Source organism: Anomaloglossus baeobatrachus, chromosome 2, assembly GCF_048569485.1.
Source record: "Anomaloglossus baeobatrachus isolate aAnoBae1 chromosome 2, aAnoBae1.hap1, whole genome shotgun sequence".
NCBI classification, from domain to species: Eukaryota; Metazoa; Chordata; class Amphibia; order Anura; family Aromobatidae; genus Anomaloglossus; species Anomaloglossus baeobatrachus.
This window is the reverse complement of record NC_134354.1, coordinates 743627393-743645662: the sequence shown is the minus strand read 5'-3', so window position 1 is coordinate 743645662 and position 18270 is coordinate 743627393. Positions and strand designations below refer to the sequence as shown.

At 45.0% G+C, this 18270-nt stretch overlaps 1 protein-coding gene across 3 annotated transcripts in view; it reads right to left on the bottom strand.

Moving 5' to 3' along the window:
• The window catches only part of ELMOD1 (ELMO domain containing 1), a 174514-nt gene that overhangs the window by 64081 nt on the left and 92163 nt on the right, over positions 1–18270 (bottom strand). For 2 of the 3 annotated variants that reach the window (XM_075337431.1, XM_075337433.1), the window contains exon 2: positions 16698–16786. In XM_075337431.1, coding sequence (XP_075193546.1) covers positions 16698–16714 — 17 coding nt within the window. In that variant the 5' untranslated portion in view covers positions 16715–16786. Of the gene's footprint in view, positions 1–16697; positions 16787–18270 lie in introns of those variants that run through there. The other variant, XM_075337432.1, reaches the window with a different exon arrangement.

Genomic DNA, 18270 nt, shown 5'->3' with positions numbered 1-18270 from the left:
GAATTAAATACAACAAAAAGTGGCCATGTTTGATCTGGTTAACGGTCCTCTTAAATGAATCCTTTAAGACAGGAGAATAACTTAAAGGGATCCTGTCAGGTTCCATAAGAATGGTAACGTACAAGCAGGGTGATGTGTGGCCTAAAAACCCCTTCCTACCCATCCCTGTGTTGTAATATTGTGTAAAATGAATTTATTAAAATAAAAAAAAAACCGTTTTATAACTTACATGTTCCCTATGTAAAAAGGAGAGGGCCTAGTCCCTTGGGCATCTCTCTTCATCCCGACTAGTTTACCCTCTTTCCATGGTATCACGGCCCTATGGGCGTGATACCATAGATTTACATGAGTGACGTCACCGTCAGCTTCTGGAATCCCATTCGTGCATGCTTATCATTCCCGCAGCCTTCTTATCCAGGTGTTTGCTTGTCGGCTTCACAAGTGCACTGTGCAAGATCTGAAGACTCCTGCGCTTCCGATCATGCCTAGAGCGCGTCTAAGGCGATGTGAACACTAGAACTGTGAAGTTTCTCAAGAAAATTTCTTGAGAAATTTCTGGGAGTGGAAGATTTCTGGACCTCCGGAAATAATCCGCACCAAATCCGCATGCGGATTTGCCACGAATTTTCCGCAGGTTGTTCCCTGCGGATTTTGCAGGCTGTACTGCCGAAATCCACAGGGTACCTGCGGAAAAGAATTGACATGCTCATTTTCTCAAGAAATTTTCTCAAGAAATTCTTCTCAAGGAAATTTCTTGAGAAAAATCCGCAGTGTGCGCACAGCTATTTTTTTTTTCACATAGAATTTGCTGGGAAATGTCTGCACAAAGATTGCAGACATTTCTCAAGAAATTTCTGCGGCAAATCCGCGGGTAAAACGCACTAGTGCACATATAGCCTAAAGCCGGCAAGCAAAAACACCCAGACAAGAGGGCTGCGCAAATGAGAAGTGCGTACGTGGGATTCCAGGAGTTGACGGTGCAGTCGTTCATGTAAATCGTATCACGCCCACAGGGGTGTCATACCCCAGATAGAGCAATCTAGACCGGGTGAAGCGACGCCCTGGGGACTAGTCCCTCTGTTCATTTACATACAGAACATGTAAGTTACACAACTTTTTTTTATAAATTCATATTACACAAGACTACAACACAGGGATGGGTAGGAAGGGGTTTCTAGGCCGCACATCACTCTGCTTGTACGTTAGAACACATATGGGACCTGACAGGTTCACTGTAATTTGGTGATTGGGCTTCAATTGAGCCTTGTCCAGAGAGCCTAGTGCGCTATAATGATCCTTTTGACCTATACGAGGACAATATGAATAAAGACCATAGTAGTGAAGGGCCCAGATGAAAAGTTTGCATCGGATTTTGTTAGTGTCACTGCTTGATGACATTTCACCGCCCCAGAATGACTCTGATAACCGGTGTTCTTCCAACCTCCACACTACTGGGATATGGGAATTATTACTCCATGTAGGTAAGACCTGGTCAGCCATTTTGATTACAGACTAAAATCTATTAATACAATGTATAAATGAAAGGTACTACACAGTTCTAATACGTATTGTGTTTCAATTCCTCACCCTTTCAAGATGCATCGACCGTCAATATTGGGGTTGACATGATTGATGGGATTAACGTACCCCCAATGACTGGCAGCAGACAAAAATGGCTCTAGCAGATGCCAAGAACAAACTTCCAACAATTTTTACATATTATTCTATGCATTATTGGCAGTATTCCCTTTTCGGACACTTATTTGTTACAATACCAAGTCCCTCTTTGCAATGATTTTTTTTCTGCTCCGCTTTATCCAAAACAATTTTGTAGATAGTCTTTATTAGAAATATCAGATTTTATTCTCCTGCTCTAATGCAGACCAATGTGCGATCACGGCTACAGACGACACGTCATCCACAATGTCTCATATTCTCTTTCATCTGTCCCTTACTTCTTGTTAATCTACCAAATGTATAATAATGAAATATGTGGTCAGAGCGAGTGGGGTAAAAGTGGGAGCCAAAATATTTGGGGTGACAGATTTTGTGATTGTACCAGTCCCAAGGGACGCATCAAACTTGTAGTTGAATTCTAATCCAAGTTATACAGTGTGTCCAGCCATATCTTGTCCACCGCCATTAACCTGAGAACAGCGGCAGCTATAGGCATAGAAGTGGTGTCTAGGTATAGTCAAGTAGCCATGCGCTACGCAATGAAACCACCTATAGCGCCACCTGGTGGAAAACAACAGATTTGGCATTGTTATCTCAAAAACAGAACGAGATAGAGAAAAAAAGTGAATTCCAAAGTTGTAGGGCATCATCAATTCAAAACGAATCGACACCTTGCATACAGAAATGCTATGATTAGAACGTGTAAAACTCACAAGGCTGCGGACGTGAAGCGATATCTCATGGAGACCTTTCTACAAGTCATTGGGTATGGTGGCTGCGTGGCGTGGCCTCCACGCTCACCTGACCTGTCCCCATTGGACTTCTTTCTGTGAGGTCACATCAAACAGCAGGTGTATGCGACCCCTCCACCAACATTGCAGGACCTACGACAACGTATCACAGATGCTTGTGCAAACGTGTCACCTACCATATTGCACAACGTGCAGCAAGATACAGTATGCTGTCCAGAGTCCAGATGTGCATTGCAGCTGACGGGGGCCACTTTGAGCATCAAAGTTAAATGTTAATATGCGTGACCAGCATTCAATGTTTTGGGAGGTCATCGGTTTCATATCATAGCATTTCTGTATGCAAGGTGTCGATTCATATTGAATTGATGATGCCCTACAATTTTGTAATTCACTTTTTTTCTCTCTCTCGTTCCGTTTTCGAGATAAAAGTGCTAACTCCGTTGTTTTCCACCAGGTGGCGCTATAGGTGGTTTCAGTGCGTAGTGCATGGCTACTTTACTATATCTAGACACCACTTCTATGCCTATAGCTGCCGCCGTTCTCAAGTTAATGGCGGGGGACAGGATATGGGTGGACACACTGTATATCCACAGTACTATTTATGCTATAGATTAATTTGTGGGGGTCCAGAAAAAATTGAATCAGGAACCATACGATGAGCGCATCTATCCCTATAGTTCAGGAGAGTTACGTAACACAGAAGAGTCAGAGAAGGATTAGGGTGGCGCACAGATTGGCATCACGGGTCATACGTGGCTCCTGGACTGCAGGTTGTCCACCCTCCCCCATTAGTTGAATGAAGGTCAAACTAGCCAATTGTGGCAGAATTGACCAGCCATGCAATGTCTATGAGGGAAAGATGACTCTTCCCTGACAGGAGATGCTGAGAGAAAACAAGGTCAGGCATGATATTTTAGGGTAGGGGCTTATTCTCCTCTCGCTATTAAAGGGAATCTGTCAGTACAATCACCCCTCCTAAGTCAACTTTAATGGCAGGCAGGTCATAGGAAGCTGAATAGAATGAATCGTAGCTATCAAAGTATCAATGTCCTATTCCAGAGCAAGCCATAATTTTTTTTAAAGGGAACTTGTCACCAGATTTGGCAACTATAAGTTGCTGCCACCACCAGTGGGCTCTTATATACATTATTGTAACATACTGTATATAAGAGCTCAGGCTGCGTGTAGAACATAAAAATCCCTTTATAACTCTCACCTAAGGGACCGTGCGGTGCAGACTGGTCAGATGGGTGTCTCCATTCTCCGGTATCGGCGCCTCCTCTTTCGGCCATCTTTATCCTCCTTCTTCTAAAGCCTGACTGCATGACGCGTCCTACGTCATCCACATGAACCGGCATTGAGTCCTGTGCATGAGCACTACAATACAGTGATCTGCCCTGTTCAGGGCAGATCAAAGTGCGCCTGCGCAGGACCTCAATGCCGGCTAGTGTGGATGACGTAGGACGTGTCATGCACTCGGGCTTCAGAAGAAGGAGAATAGAGATGGCCGAAAGAGGAGGCGCTGGCACCGGAGAGCGGAGACACCCATCTGACCAGTCTGCACTGGCCCTTAGGTGAGAATTATAAAGTGATTTTTACGTTCTACACAGTGGCCTGGGCTCTTATATACAACATTCTAGTATACTGTATATAAGAGCCTACTGGTAGTTGCCGCAGCTTATAGTCACCAAATCTTGTGACAGGCTCCCTTTAAATATAAATGAGCTGTTCAAGGGAACCTGTCACCAGACTTGTCATCTATAAGCTGCGGCCACCACCAGTGAGCCTTTATATACAGCATTCTAAAATACTGTATATAAGTCGCCAAGCCAATCTCTATAACATAAAGACCTTTTATGATATTCTACTGTGGGGTGGTCCAGTCTGATGGGCGTTACTGGTCTCAGTACAGTGCCTCCTCTCTTCTTGCGATCACCGTCCTCCTTCCTGCTTTGTGTGGATGACGCATCCTATGCTATCCACACAGTGTCCTCCATTGTGCTCCTGCGCTGGCGCACTTTGATCAGCCCTATTGAGGGCAGAGTAAAGTACTGTAATGCGCAGACGCTCGGAAAGGTCAAAGACCGCTCGTGCATACGCACTACAATACTTTGCTCTGCCCTCAGCAAGGTAGAAAGAAGAGCGCGTGCGCAATGGAGACCTCTGTGTGGGTGATGTAGGAGGCGTCATCCAAACGAAGCACAGAAAGAGGATAGGTGAAAACTTGTTGATCGTTGGGGTCAACCGTGGGAGTCCGCTCCGATCAAAAGAACAGGGAACTTTTCTGCCCGTTAGAATGGAGCAGAATTGCACATTCTCCATTACTCCATTAATTCCTTATGAGGCTTCCAAGTTCTGTACTCCTTTTCCATCAACCCCATGGAGAACGAATGAAGCACTGGCCAGACGTCCAACCTGCTACTCCATTGTGTAACAGGAAGAAAAATGCCCTGTAGGGGATAACAATTTCCAGTTCTGCCGATCAGTACAGATTCCAGCGCCCGGTCGTCCACACTGATCTATCACCTGTCCTGTGGAGGGGCAATAGCTATTTTTAACTGGACAATCCCTTTAACTGTGAAGTGGGGTCCACTTGTACTTTATTGCTGTGGGCACCTATGGTTTCTGGGTACGCTGCTATAATCAATCCATGTGTAAATAGGAATAACCTGACTGTTAATTAAGATGTAAAATAACTCGGTGTATAGCGATGTATGCGGCATCTCCACTGAACGGTTACAAATAAAAGGTGGTCACAGATCGCAATCATAAAAGCCCACGTACACAATGTGACAGTAATGATACGCCGGCCTAATAAAGGAGATTAGGAGGAAATGAAACCTCTATTAACACATACATGAGTCAGCGCTCGGGCTGTGAATGTCACCTCCCAGTGTTATATTGTTTCCAAAGTCATTTTTGGTACCAGGCACCTGTTCCCAACTGCAGTGTGAAGGAGGCTACAAACTGTATTAACGATTTGTGATCTAGCGATCATACGACTTCTGCAGCCTACGCAGCGGAGCCGCCGTGGTGCCGAGATTCTTCCATAAAGGAGACTTAGGAATCCCGTAGTGAGGCAGATGTCGAAGAACAGCAATTATATGCACACTGAGCCAGGCAGATCGACAACGACAAGGACCAGCTCCGCAAGGAATGAAATATTTATATAACTCTTTTATAGAGAGTCAGTCAACACAAAATGACTGATCAAACCCAGCACAGGTGCTCAGTGCCTCCTTGGCATTGCCCAGCAGTTCAGTTTTACTCTGGCAAAATGCCGGAGTTCCCCATTGATTTCCATTATACTCAGGTACTTGAGTCGCGCCCATCTGCATATTAACTGCTTGTTGCAAGTACCATGCACCCGAGCATGGTAGTGCCCGCTCATCACTAGTTACGAGTACTGAGCATCCGAGCATGGTAGTGCTTGCTCATCACTAGTTACGAGTACCGAGCACCCGAACATGGTAGTGCCCGCTCATCACTAGTTACGAGTACTGAGCATCCGAGCATGGTAGTGCTTGCTCATCACTAGTTACGAGTACCGAGCACCCGAACATGGTAGTGCCCGCTCATCACTAGTTACGAGTACTGAGCATCCGAGCATGGTAATGCCCGCTCATCACTAGTTACGAGTACTGAGCACCTGAGCATGGTAGTGCTCGCTCATCACTAGTTACGAGTACCAAGCACCCGAACATGGTAGTGCCCACTCACCACTAGTTACCAGTACTGAGCACCCAAGCATGGTAGTGCTCGCTCATCACTAGTTACCAGTACTGAGCACCCAAGCATGGTAGTGCTCGCTCATCACTAGTTACGAGTACTGAGCACCCGAGCATGGTAGTGCTCGCTCATTACTAGTTACGAGTACTGAGCACCCGAGCATGGTAGTGCCCGCTCATCACTAGTTACCAGTACTGAGCACCCAAGCATGGTAGTGCTCGCTCATCACTAGTTACCAGTACTGAGCACCTGAGCATGGTAGTGCTCGCTCATTACTAGTTACGAGTACTGAGCACCTGAGCATGGTAGTGCTCCCTCATCACTAGTTACGAGTACTGAGCACCCAAGCATGGTAGTGCTCGCTCATTACTAGTTACCAGTACTGAGCACCCGAATATGGTAGTGCTCGCTCATCACTAGTTACCAGTACTGAGCACCCGAGCATGGTAGTGCTCGCTCATTACTAGTTACCAGTACTGAGCACCCGAGCATGGTAGTGCTCACTCATTACTAGTTACCAGTACTGAGCACCCGAGCATGGTAGTGCTCACTCATCACTAGTTATAAGTACCGAGCACCGGAGCATAATAGTGCCCGTTCATCACTAGTTACAAGTACCGAGCACCCGAGCATGGTAGTGCTCACTCATTACTAGTTACCAGTACTGAGCACCGGAGCATCACTAGTAGGGAGAGGTCAGATTCCCAGCGTTCATACTAAAAGTAGGGGATATATGATGCTTATGGCGCATGCACTTTTGTTCTTTTTTTCCAAAATTGCCATATACCAGTCTTGCTTGTACCATCCCCATCCAAACACAATCCATATCCAAACACGCATTCCCATCAAAACAAGTGCACATCCATTTTTTTATGCATCAAAAAAGATGCCCCAAATCTATCAAGTAAAAATTCTTTAGACTTCTAAACCACAGATAATGAGGTTGCCACTTTTGGGGACATTTTTAATTTTATTTTTTTTTACTTAAAGCATGTAATTGGGATAACATTTTTTTCCCATTGGCTTTTTGCACTATCACTTAGTCAGCAGGGAGTTTGTTACTAATTTATCTATCTTTTTCGCAGCTGTTTGGTGCACTGAGTGTCAGGTGCCACAGTACTACATCTAATCCTGGATTCCTGGAAGACCAGTGCTGGTAACACAACACACACACAAATCCACGCCCTCTTCCCCAGACTGGGTGACAGGCTAGAGATGGAGCTGATGGATGGCCGCCCATTGGTCGGGACGCAGCCAATCCACTAGTTAGAGACCAGGGAGGAGGAGGGGGTAGTCAGTGAAGTGATGGGAGACGGACATCTTGTCAGACAGAAGTGGGTTAGACAGAAGTCAGTACACAGACGGAGAGTGTAAAGTGACTTATGGAGTAAAAGGAGTACGGTTGCCAGGGAGAGTACAGTGCAGGTACTCACTGGACCAAGCACGACGGGGTACAGAGCCCTAGTTCAGGAGGATGCTACAAGCTCACCTGGTAATCTGCCCGGTGAGGGGACCATCAAGGCCCTCATCGACTTTAGTGTCTGGGGCACAGCAGCAAAGAGGGAACCTGGGAACGGGGACAGAGGTCCGACCCAAGAGGTTCAAGCTGCCTGCCATACGGGCCAAGACGGTGACAACAGGAGGGGGACTCCAAAACGCATCAAGCCACGGGGACCCACCATCTACAGACGGGTATAAGGAAGTAAAGCCCACCAGGTCACTACACCGGCACTTCGGACAAAGGGAATGCCGGATTGGAAGAAACCAGCATCAACTCCAAACCAGTGAGTAAAGAAAACGTTAAACAGCAGCCCCTGTGTTGTCTGAATGCTTCTTATACGTTTGCATCGCAATACTAGAGCCACCATCATCCTCCCTTGGGGCTCAGCTCTACTTGCGGAGAGCCATAATATCCAAGCTGCCCAACACCACCAGCCCCAGTAGAGAGAGACTTTGCAGCGGCGGCTCAATACATATAATCACATACCGCAAGTGGCGTCACGAAAACTCTTTTTTTTATTTTTTCCTTTGTACAAAGTTCCCCTTTTCAAGCGACCCCCAGGGTCACGGAACCGGGCAACGGCCACCCGTGATACGTCCCAGTGAATACAAGGCCCGGGACAGAGTACCCTAAAGCCCTGGGGCGAGTCAGCTGCACTCTTGATGATTTATGGCCATGGTTCACATTAAAACTGAATGTGCAGAGGAAGAGTCTATAAAAGCCAAACGATGCAAAAAATGTAATGTGACCCAAGTGCAATTATGTTTTTTAGAGTTTAAGAACCCAAAATTATCCCCAAAGATGGTCAATGCAAAGAAAGCAGAAAAAAACACCCTGGACTGGTCTAAATTCACTTGCGAATGGAAAAAACTGACGGTTATTCAGACACATCTCATATTTTAGCCATAATATACAGAGATCTCACCGTCGCTTGCTTCTCCACTGATAGGACTCACGGTCACCTCATACCCAGTTAATATTGGAAACCGCCTTTAAAAATTAGGCCTCAATGAAGGCCCTACTATCCATAAGTTTGATACTAATTTCTAGCCCCACTACGTGAGCCCCATTTAGGATCCGTCCTTGTCGCAGACATGTCTTTTCTGCTTCGTGTGTGGATGTATGCGCCTCTGGTGATTTGGATAAGTTTATTTTTTTTCTCGCTCCCTCTTGCACGCAGCTATCTCCGGCTCTCACCTCTGGAATCTGCAAGAGGATCTCCATGGCAACATAACGTTCCCGTCCTCTTCATCAGATTCATCACGACGACGGGCGCGGCGCTAAGAGGATTGTGCTGCCTGCATATTCTCTTCATCTAACAAATACCTTCTCATCGGTGCACACATCAGTGTTACCGGGTCTGGGATGGGCCTAATTACTAAACACTGACTGCCGTATTGTTTTGGGGGGCTCTTTATTACATCTGAAGCCTTATTTTGATTACAGCATCTGTAGAACATCATACATATCAGAAAATACAAAGTATGGATCAGATCAAGCTGCATAATTTACGAAAAGTGTGTGAGGCCGCTTTCACACTGCGTTTTGGCCCCCTTTCAGTGGTACCATAGGGGCTAATGTCCGAACACCCTACAAAACAGGATTTGGACCTATACACCGACGGGCCATTGACTATAATGGCGCAGATGGAGTCACCTTTCTCTACCCAGACGTAGTAGACAGTGTTCTCTGTTGTCGTGCACTATTTTCTGTCAGATACGCCTACTGGAGGCAGAGACAAAGACGTAGTAGACTGCTTCTGTGTGTTTGCCTCTAGTAGGTGTATATGACCGAAAATGGTGCACAACAGAGAACAAGGTCTTCTAGGTCTGGGTGTTGGCCCTCTGTAGGCGTATACCCCTGAAAATGGTGCACGACAGAGAACATGGTCTACTACGTCTGGGTGTCCGCTTTCAGAAGGCATATATGCCCAATAATGGTGCACAACAGACAATAAGGTCTACTACATCTGAGTGTCCGCCTCCAGTACTTGTAAAACCCCGAAAATAGTGCACTACGGTGAACAAGGTCTACTATGTCTGGGTGTTCGCCTGTGGTAGGTGTATATGACCGAAAATGGTGCACAACAGAAAACGTCTTCTAGGTCTGGGTGCAGGCTTCCAGTAGATATATATGCCCGAAAATGGTGCACAACAGTGAACAAGCTCTTCTAGGTTTGAGTGTTGGCCTCTAGTAAGTGTATACCCCAGAAAATGATGCACGTCAGAGAACACAGTCTACTATGTCTGGGTGTCCGCCTCCTGTAGACGTATACCCCCGTAAATAGTGCAAGAGAGAGCACACGGTCTACTGCATCTGCGTGTCCACCTCCAGCAGGCGCTTACTCCCGAAAGCAGTGCATGACAGAGCACAAGGTTTACTGCATCTGGGTGTCCTCCTCCAGTAGGCTTATACTCCGAAAATGGTGCACGACAGAGCACACGCGCAGCATTATAGTCAATGGCCCCATCGGCTGAATCCTGTTTTGCAGGGGGCTCAGAAGTAAGCCTTGATGGGACCACTGAACAGGAGCCACAACGCATTGTGAAAGCACCCTACAGAAATATACGTCTTGGTATGGCATGCTGTGAAAATCTTTGTTCACAATGGTTTTATAATGGGGCTGAAAAGACCCTAAGAGAATCAACTCTCATGTGTAGGGCTCACGCAGACAACTGTATGTTCGGTCAGAGTGCTATCCGTCCACAAATTGGATCACACTTGGACCAATGAGGCAGTGAACATCTGATTTTATTATATCTTTGGATCAAGTGATCTAATAGGAAAAAAAAGCATCTCACAATTTGCCACTGAGAATATTATGGCCCTCAGCCATCCAAGTCTGGGGGTACGTGAAAAAAAAATCCGAGTGAGGTCCGATTTTAAGGGACTAAGTGGAGGGAATAGAGTAACCTTTATTTTGTTGTTCTCCACCAAAAATGGATCCCACTGATCAGATTTGGATTAGCCTAATCGGACTGTTTTTTAAGGATAGATAAAATATGGTTGTTTGAATCTAGCCATAAGGTGAGGGTTTTTTATTTAGGGGGACGTAACGGCTACAATGTATTTTATATTATCTTATGCAAGCCATTTCTGTTCCCATGCTATGTAAGTCAGCGTGGAGTCACGTGTGGTTGCCAAGACGGATAATGGTGAATGGTGCAGTTATCTGGGAATGACTGACAAGTGACAGAACTTCTCAAAAGTATGTTGGTTTGGGCAATTGTAGTCCACCTTACCTAAACATCTTAACAGGCTATACAGGGAGAGAGAGGAAAAACGATCACCCATGATCTAGGGATGGATATCCGCCCCTATGTGAGAGTGACCTGAAAGTTCATGTGATCGTCTGAAAAGTCAAATGGCTAAACATGGAGTGTGCCAGCCAAACGTGGGGCAGAATAGTGCAAGAACTGAGATTAAAGGCCAGACCAGCCAGAGTATCACCATGTGGAAGAGATACCCAGTGTGAGATGCTAAGAGCAAATGACAAAAGTCAGACGTTCATATGTAAGAGATACCCAGTGTAAAATGCTGAGAGCAAAGGACAGAAAGGCCAGAGGTTGCTCATATGTAAGAGATACCCAGTGTAAGATGCTGAGAGCAAAGGACAGAAAAGCCAGAGGTTGCTCATATCTTATGCGGGCGTCACACGAGACGATCTATCGTGCGATATGTCGTTGGGGTCATGGTTTTCGTGACGCACATCCGGCATCGTTTGCGACGTCGTTTCGTGTGACACCTCCGAGCGACGCTGAACGTTTGCAAATAGTTTACAAATCGTGTATCGTTGACACGTCGCTTATTTTTAAAAATTGTTTATGTTTCTTTGCGCCGATTGTTCATCGTACCCGGGGCAGCACACATCGCACCGTGTGATACCCCGGGAACGATGAACACAGCTTACCTGCGTCCCGCGGCTCCCGCCGTCTATGCGGAAGGAAGGAGGTGGGCGGGATGTTTACGTCCCGCTCATCTCCGCCCCTCCGCTTCTATTGGCCGGCGGCTGTGTGACGTTGCTGTGACGCCGAACGTCCCTCCCCCTTCAGGAAGAGGATGTTCGCCGTCCACAGCGAGGTCGCTCAGCAGGTAAGAACGTGTGACGGCGGTTTAACAACTTTGTGCGCCACGGGCAGCGATTTGCCCGTAACGCACAAACGACGGGGGCGGGTGCGATCGCACGATAGATCGTACCGTGTGACGCCCGCATAAGAGATACCCAGTGTGGGATGTTGAGAACAAAGGAGAGAAAAGCTAGAGATTTCTCAAATGTAAGAGATACCCAGTGTGAGATGCTGAGAGCAAAGGACAGAAAAAACAGTGGTTGCTCATATGGATGAGTTACCCAGAGGTGGATGCTGAGAGCAAAGGACAGAAAAGCCAGAGGTTGCTCATATCTAAGAGATACTCAGTGTGAGATGCTGAGAACAAAAGGACAGAATAGCCAGAGGTTGCTCATATGGATGAGTTACCCAGTGTGAGATGCTGAGAGCAAAGGAAAGAAAAGCCAGAGGTTGCTCATTTTTAAGAGATACTCAGAGTGAGATGCTGAGAGCAAAGGACAGAATAGCCAGAGTTTGCTCATATGGATGAGTTACCCAGTGTGAGATGCTGAGAGCAAAGGACAGAAATGCCAGAGGTTGCTCATATGTAAGTTACCCAGTGTGATACATTGAGTACAAAAAGCCTAGAGAATCTCTTGAGGGAGAGTTACCCAGTGTAAGATGCTGATAGCGATACCAGAAGGGCCCGAGATGGCTCGCGTGGAAGAGTTTCCAAGTGAGGGATGCAAAGAGCAAAGGCCAGAAGAGCAAGAGGTTGCCCATGTAGAAGAGCTGTCGTTTTGAGAAGTGCTGATTTGAAAAAAAGTATCAGCCTAGTGAGAACACCCAACACCCAGCGACGAGATTTGGGGTCATGGTAACACCTAGTCGCCATTTTATTCATACATAATGCAGAGTACTAGAAACAATGCTCTAGTATAGAAGATCTCAAGCATTAAAAAAGGTATAGTTGAAAAATTCATGCCAACTGTTTTGCTGTTTTCTGTGCAAAATTCCCATAGACCAAGGACAAGTGAGAGGTTCGTCGCTGGGGATTGCTGTAATCAAATGGGTAGGTCACTTGGGAATTGTGTCAATCCATCCCCTTGATAAATTAGTAGAACCCCTCTCCCTTATTTTATGAGGTCGTATTTCTATTATATAATGGCTCTATATTACCACATATAGATTGCTTTTGGCCATGATATTTTATTTTTAGATAAATAGATCAGTTGTGTATAGTTCATCATCCCATGTTATTTATGGGGAACAAACATATGCTAAATAAAGTATTTTTGTCTGTATGTTTTTTTTTCTTTTTACTTACTGGGTCATTAATGGGGGTGTCTGATACACATCTCTCCATTTCTAAAACCAGGGCTAGATGTCGCTGTGTTTTGGGACAATTCACAGCTGACATAAAACCCAAAATCCATTACTTTGATTGCCAACGCAACAGGGCAATCGGGAAGAGGCGAGGTGATGTGCCAGAATTGGAGCATCTAATGTGATGCTCCACTTCTGGGGCAGCTGCAGGCTGCTATTTTTAGGTTGAAAAGTACCAAATGAACATGGATCTTCTCAGCCTGATAATACCATCCCCCAGCTGTCTGCTTTACCTTTGCTGGTTACAAAAAAAGAGGTGACCGCACGTGGTTTTTTTCATGAATCATATAAAACTGTCCAATAAGCTCCACTGGGTGCAATTTTATTATATAACGGGGGAGGAAGGTTGTGCTATTACAGTGCCTACAAGTAGTATTCAACCCCCTGCAAATTTAGCAGGTGTACACATTCGGAATTAACTTGGCATTGTGACATTTGGACTGTAGATCAGCCTGGAAGTGTGAAATGCACTGCAGCAAAAAGAATGGTATTTCTTTTTTTTTTTTTAAATTGTGAAAAGTTTATTCAGAGGATCATTTATTATTCAACCCCTCAAACCACCAGAATTCTGTTTGGTTCCCCTAAAGTATTAAGAAGTATTTCAGGCACAAAGAACAATGAGCTTCACATGTTTGGATTAATTATCTCTTTTTCCAGCCTTTTCTGACTAATTAAGACCCTCCCCAAACTTGTGAACAGCACTCATACATCGTCAACATGGGAAAGACAAAGGAGCATTCCAAGGCCATCAGAGACAAGATCGTGGAGGGTCACAAGGCTGGCAAGGGGTACAAAACCCTTTCCAAGGAGTTGGGCCTACCTGTCTCCACTGTTGGGAGCATCATCCGGAAGTGGAAGGCTTATGGAACTACTGTTAGCCTTCCACGGCCTGGACAGCCTTTGAAAGTTTCCACCCGTGCCGAGGCCAGGCTTGTCCGAAGAGTCAAGACTAACCCAAGGACAACAAGGAAGGAGCTCCGGGAAGATCTCATGGCAGTGGGGACATTGGTTTCAGTCAATGCCATAAGTAACGTACTCCACCGCAATGGTCTCCGTTCCAGACGAGCCCGTAAGGTACCTTTACTTTCAAAGCGTCATGTCAAGGCTCGTCTACAGTTTGCTCATGATCACTTGGAGGACTCTGAGACAGACTGGTTCAAGGTTCTCTGGTCTGATGAGACCAAGATCGAGATCTTTGGTGCCAACCACACACGTGACGTTTGGAGACTGGATGGCACTGCATACGACCCCAAGAATACCATCCCTACAGTCAAGCATGGTGGTGGCAGCATCATGCTGTGGGGCTGTTTCTCAGCCAAGGGGCCTGGCCATCTGGTCGGCATCCATGGGAAGATGGATAGCACGGCCTACCTGGAGATTTTGGCCAAGAACCTCCGCTCCTCCATCAAGGATCTTAAGATGGGTCGTCATTTCATCTTCCAACAAGACAACGACCCAAAGCACACAGCCAAGAAAACCAAGGCCTGGTTCAAGAGGGAAAAAATCAAGGTGTTGCAGTGGCCTAGTCAGTCTCCTGACCTTAACCCAATTGAAAACTTGTGAAAGGAGCTCAAGATTAAAGTCCACATGAGACACCCAAAGAACCTAGATAACTTGGAGAAGATCTGCATGGAGGAGTGGGCCAAGATAACTCCAGAGACCTGTGCCGGCCTGATCAGGTCTTATAAAAGACGATTATTAGCTGTAATTGCAAACAAGGGTTATTCCACAAAATATTAAACCTAGGGGTTGAATAATAATTGACCCACACTTTTATGTTGAAAATTTATTAAAATTTGACTGAGCAACATAACTTGTTGGTTTGTAAGATTTATGCATCTGTTAATAAATCCTGCTCTTGTTTGAAGTTTGCAGGCTCCAACTTATTTGCATCTCATCAAACCTGCTAAATCTGCAGGGGGTTGAATACTACTTGTAGGCACTGTATATGTATGTATGACTCTATTTCTGTCTGTTTATAGCTATGTCTCTATAACCTCTATTATATATATATATATATATATATATATACATCTCAATCATCTATCTCTATAGCATTAATTGCTGTCCAAAAACGCTAGGAAAACTCAGATGAAAAATGTATGCGAAAATGCAGCAAAATACAAATGTGTATATATATTTTAGATAGCACAAGATCTACCATCCACATTAGATTACATCAAAGCTCACCTTCTCCTCCTTACAATGACTGATAACACCTCTATATACAGTACATTACACAGGATCCACCATTTACTATAGGTGATGTAACAGCTTACCTCCTCCCCCTATACAATGACTGATGACACCTCTATATACAGTACATAACACAGGATCCACCATTTACTATAGGTGATGTCACAGCTTACCTCCTCCCCCTATACAATGACTGATGACACCTCTATATACAGTAGATAATGCAGGATCCACCATTCACAATAGGTGATGTCACAGCTTACCTACTCCTCCTCCTATACAATGACTATACAGAACACAGGATCCACCATTCACAATAAGTGATATCACAGCTCACCTACTTCCCCTCCTATACAATGAGTGAACACCTCTATATACAGTAGATAACACAGATTAACCATTCACAATAGTTGATGTTACAGCACACCTCCTCCCCCTCCTGTACTATGACCTTTACCCAAGTGAGAGCATGCTCAGAAAAATGCTATACAAACACATAGGGTCAGAGTCTGTCTATTGCTACTAATGAACATTAAATAAGCCAAGTGGCCAGTGTGAAAATTGCAAACTTCTTTATTCTTTGAGTAAAAATATATATATATCAACATGGTTTATAAGATATTTTGAACATAAAAGTCTGATGCAAACAATTAGCCATTTTCTGGAGACACATTACATATAAATCAATAGGTTGTCTACAGTATATAATGTAGGATTGGTCAGGGTCCTCGAGAGCAAGAGATGAGGACCCTGAAAATTAGACTTCCCATAAAGATTATATGATGGCTTGTCTAATCTGGACAATCTCTTTTAGCTTTATCTGCATAAATTTAAAGCAAAAGCAGTTCTGGGTACATATTTCTAATCCCTGCCTAACTGTCCCTGTAGACACTAGCATAGATAAAGGGATATTCAGAAAAAGTATTTCTAAAGATCCTTTATCATATGCTAATGAGCGCAGGGACTAGTCCCAAGGGTGTTGCCTCCCTTGCTAGTTGGCTCCATTAGCATGTTAGTACACCCCTGTGGGCATACTAACATGCTAATGGTGCTGACTAGAGGGGAAGTAAGGCCCAGGGGACTAGTCCCCGCACTCATTAGCATATGATAAAAGCTCTTTAGAAATACTTTTTATAAAGATCTTTATCTATGCTACCAGATAAAGGGCCGGTTAGGCAGGGATTAGCAATATACACCCAGAACTGCTTGTGGTGCTGGGTGCATATTGCACCTGACAGGTTCCCTTTAAATTCTTAACGACGGAAGGAAAGAACTTGGGATGAAGCGTTCTGCCTGAGTGATGGCACGTGCCCCTAACCTCACTTCGCGGCTTTCTCCATTCTGTGTAGGCCACAGGTGGATCTTGAACATCCTGGCGCCGTTACCATAAACACACAGGAGATTACTCACTTCATGAAGTGCTTCATTGTTGACACCTCAGCAATCCAAGCGTAGAATCCTCAGCAATTTCCCCGATAATAGACCGGTGCCGGCAGAATCTGAAAAGAATTAGCAGGGAAGAGCGTTAAGAAGACAGAAGATAACTCATTCTCCTGTGGCGGCTATTCTGTGAACTTCAATTACTATTGGCCTTCATCTACATTTACATAGTCATTAATATTGTACATCCCCCGTACATCCTGCATTTCCCTAAAACCATCATGCTTCCATTTCAAGCCAAATGTATAGGGTAAAGGGAACAAATAAAGCTGAAAATGCCGGAAGACACATTGTTCAGTGATGTAGCAGGACGGTACGGAGACCAGGTTCACCTTCACACAGATTTGAGGGGTTTTATTATAAATTTCTTCAATGTAAAATTAAGCAACTTCCTAAATAGTCTTCATTTAAAATGTTCTACTATTTCTCTGCTGCAGGACTGAGAGGTTTGCAGAAACGTCAGAATTCCCTCTGCTACTTCCAGCTGTCTGCTCTTCCCTCCCTTCTCTCAGTGTTAGGGCTACTTAAGACATCCGGGCAAAATCGACCCAAGCACAGACCACAAAGCACAGACTTTCTGTAACTCTCCCAACCGGAGCAACACAGCCTCATAGATAGATTTGATGTTGTCACCACAGGTCAGAAGACTTGCGGTCAGCCCATGTCTGGACAGATTTGCACAGACATCTGAAGCAGCCCTTGGAGATAGCAGGAGCAGAAAAAAGTTGCAGGCAGTTCTGCAGTGGAGAGGGGAAAAAAGTTTCTCCGGGTGGGCAGAGAAAAGACTACAGAAAAGAAAAGAAATCAGGAAGGGCGCCCTTCCCCAGCGTGTAAGACACTGTGCTATACCACACCATTACATATATACATTACAGCAGTCTGATTATCTATATATGTCACGGTGAATTTTTAACAATATCATCCTCTGAAAGGCATATCCCTGCACAAAAATCTGTTGTGTTTGATGAAGACCCAAATATAGGGGTGGAAACGTTACTTTTTTTTAGACTGCCTGAACAGTAAAGGCCTTATATTCATTTTGGTGCACCAAGTTTTCCATTTCTCTATTGACAGTCCCAATGTGCAGGTGTCATTCAGGTTCCAAAAGCTATTAACCTGCAGATATGGGGGTAATCTGCAGGTTAATATTGTTTTTAACATGTGTCAGATTTCCTTTAAGAAAAACGCCGGAAGTTTCTTCAGTATTCAATGGGGTACAAAAAACAATTGGAAAACCACAGTAAAAAAGAAGTCACATAAAGCAGGAGACAACCTCCAAAAACCCAACGGCGGACAGAAACCATCGAAGAAACGCTCAATTTCTTGAAACATCTTCTACGTAAAAACTAGTTGGATTGTCCTGAGTTTCACAAACGTGCTATACACATATGTTAACAGGAAACTGTCATGTGAAAAAATTCTACTAACCTGCACATATGGGGTTAACCCGCAGCTAGCGTTCTGAACCTGCCCAGCGGTCACACAGAGCCCCACTGCTGGGAGGAAATTAAAGTTCTAGTCCCGGCAGCCTCAGGCCTTCAGG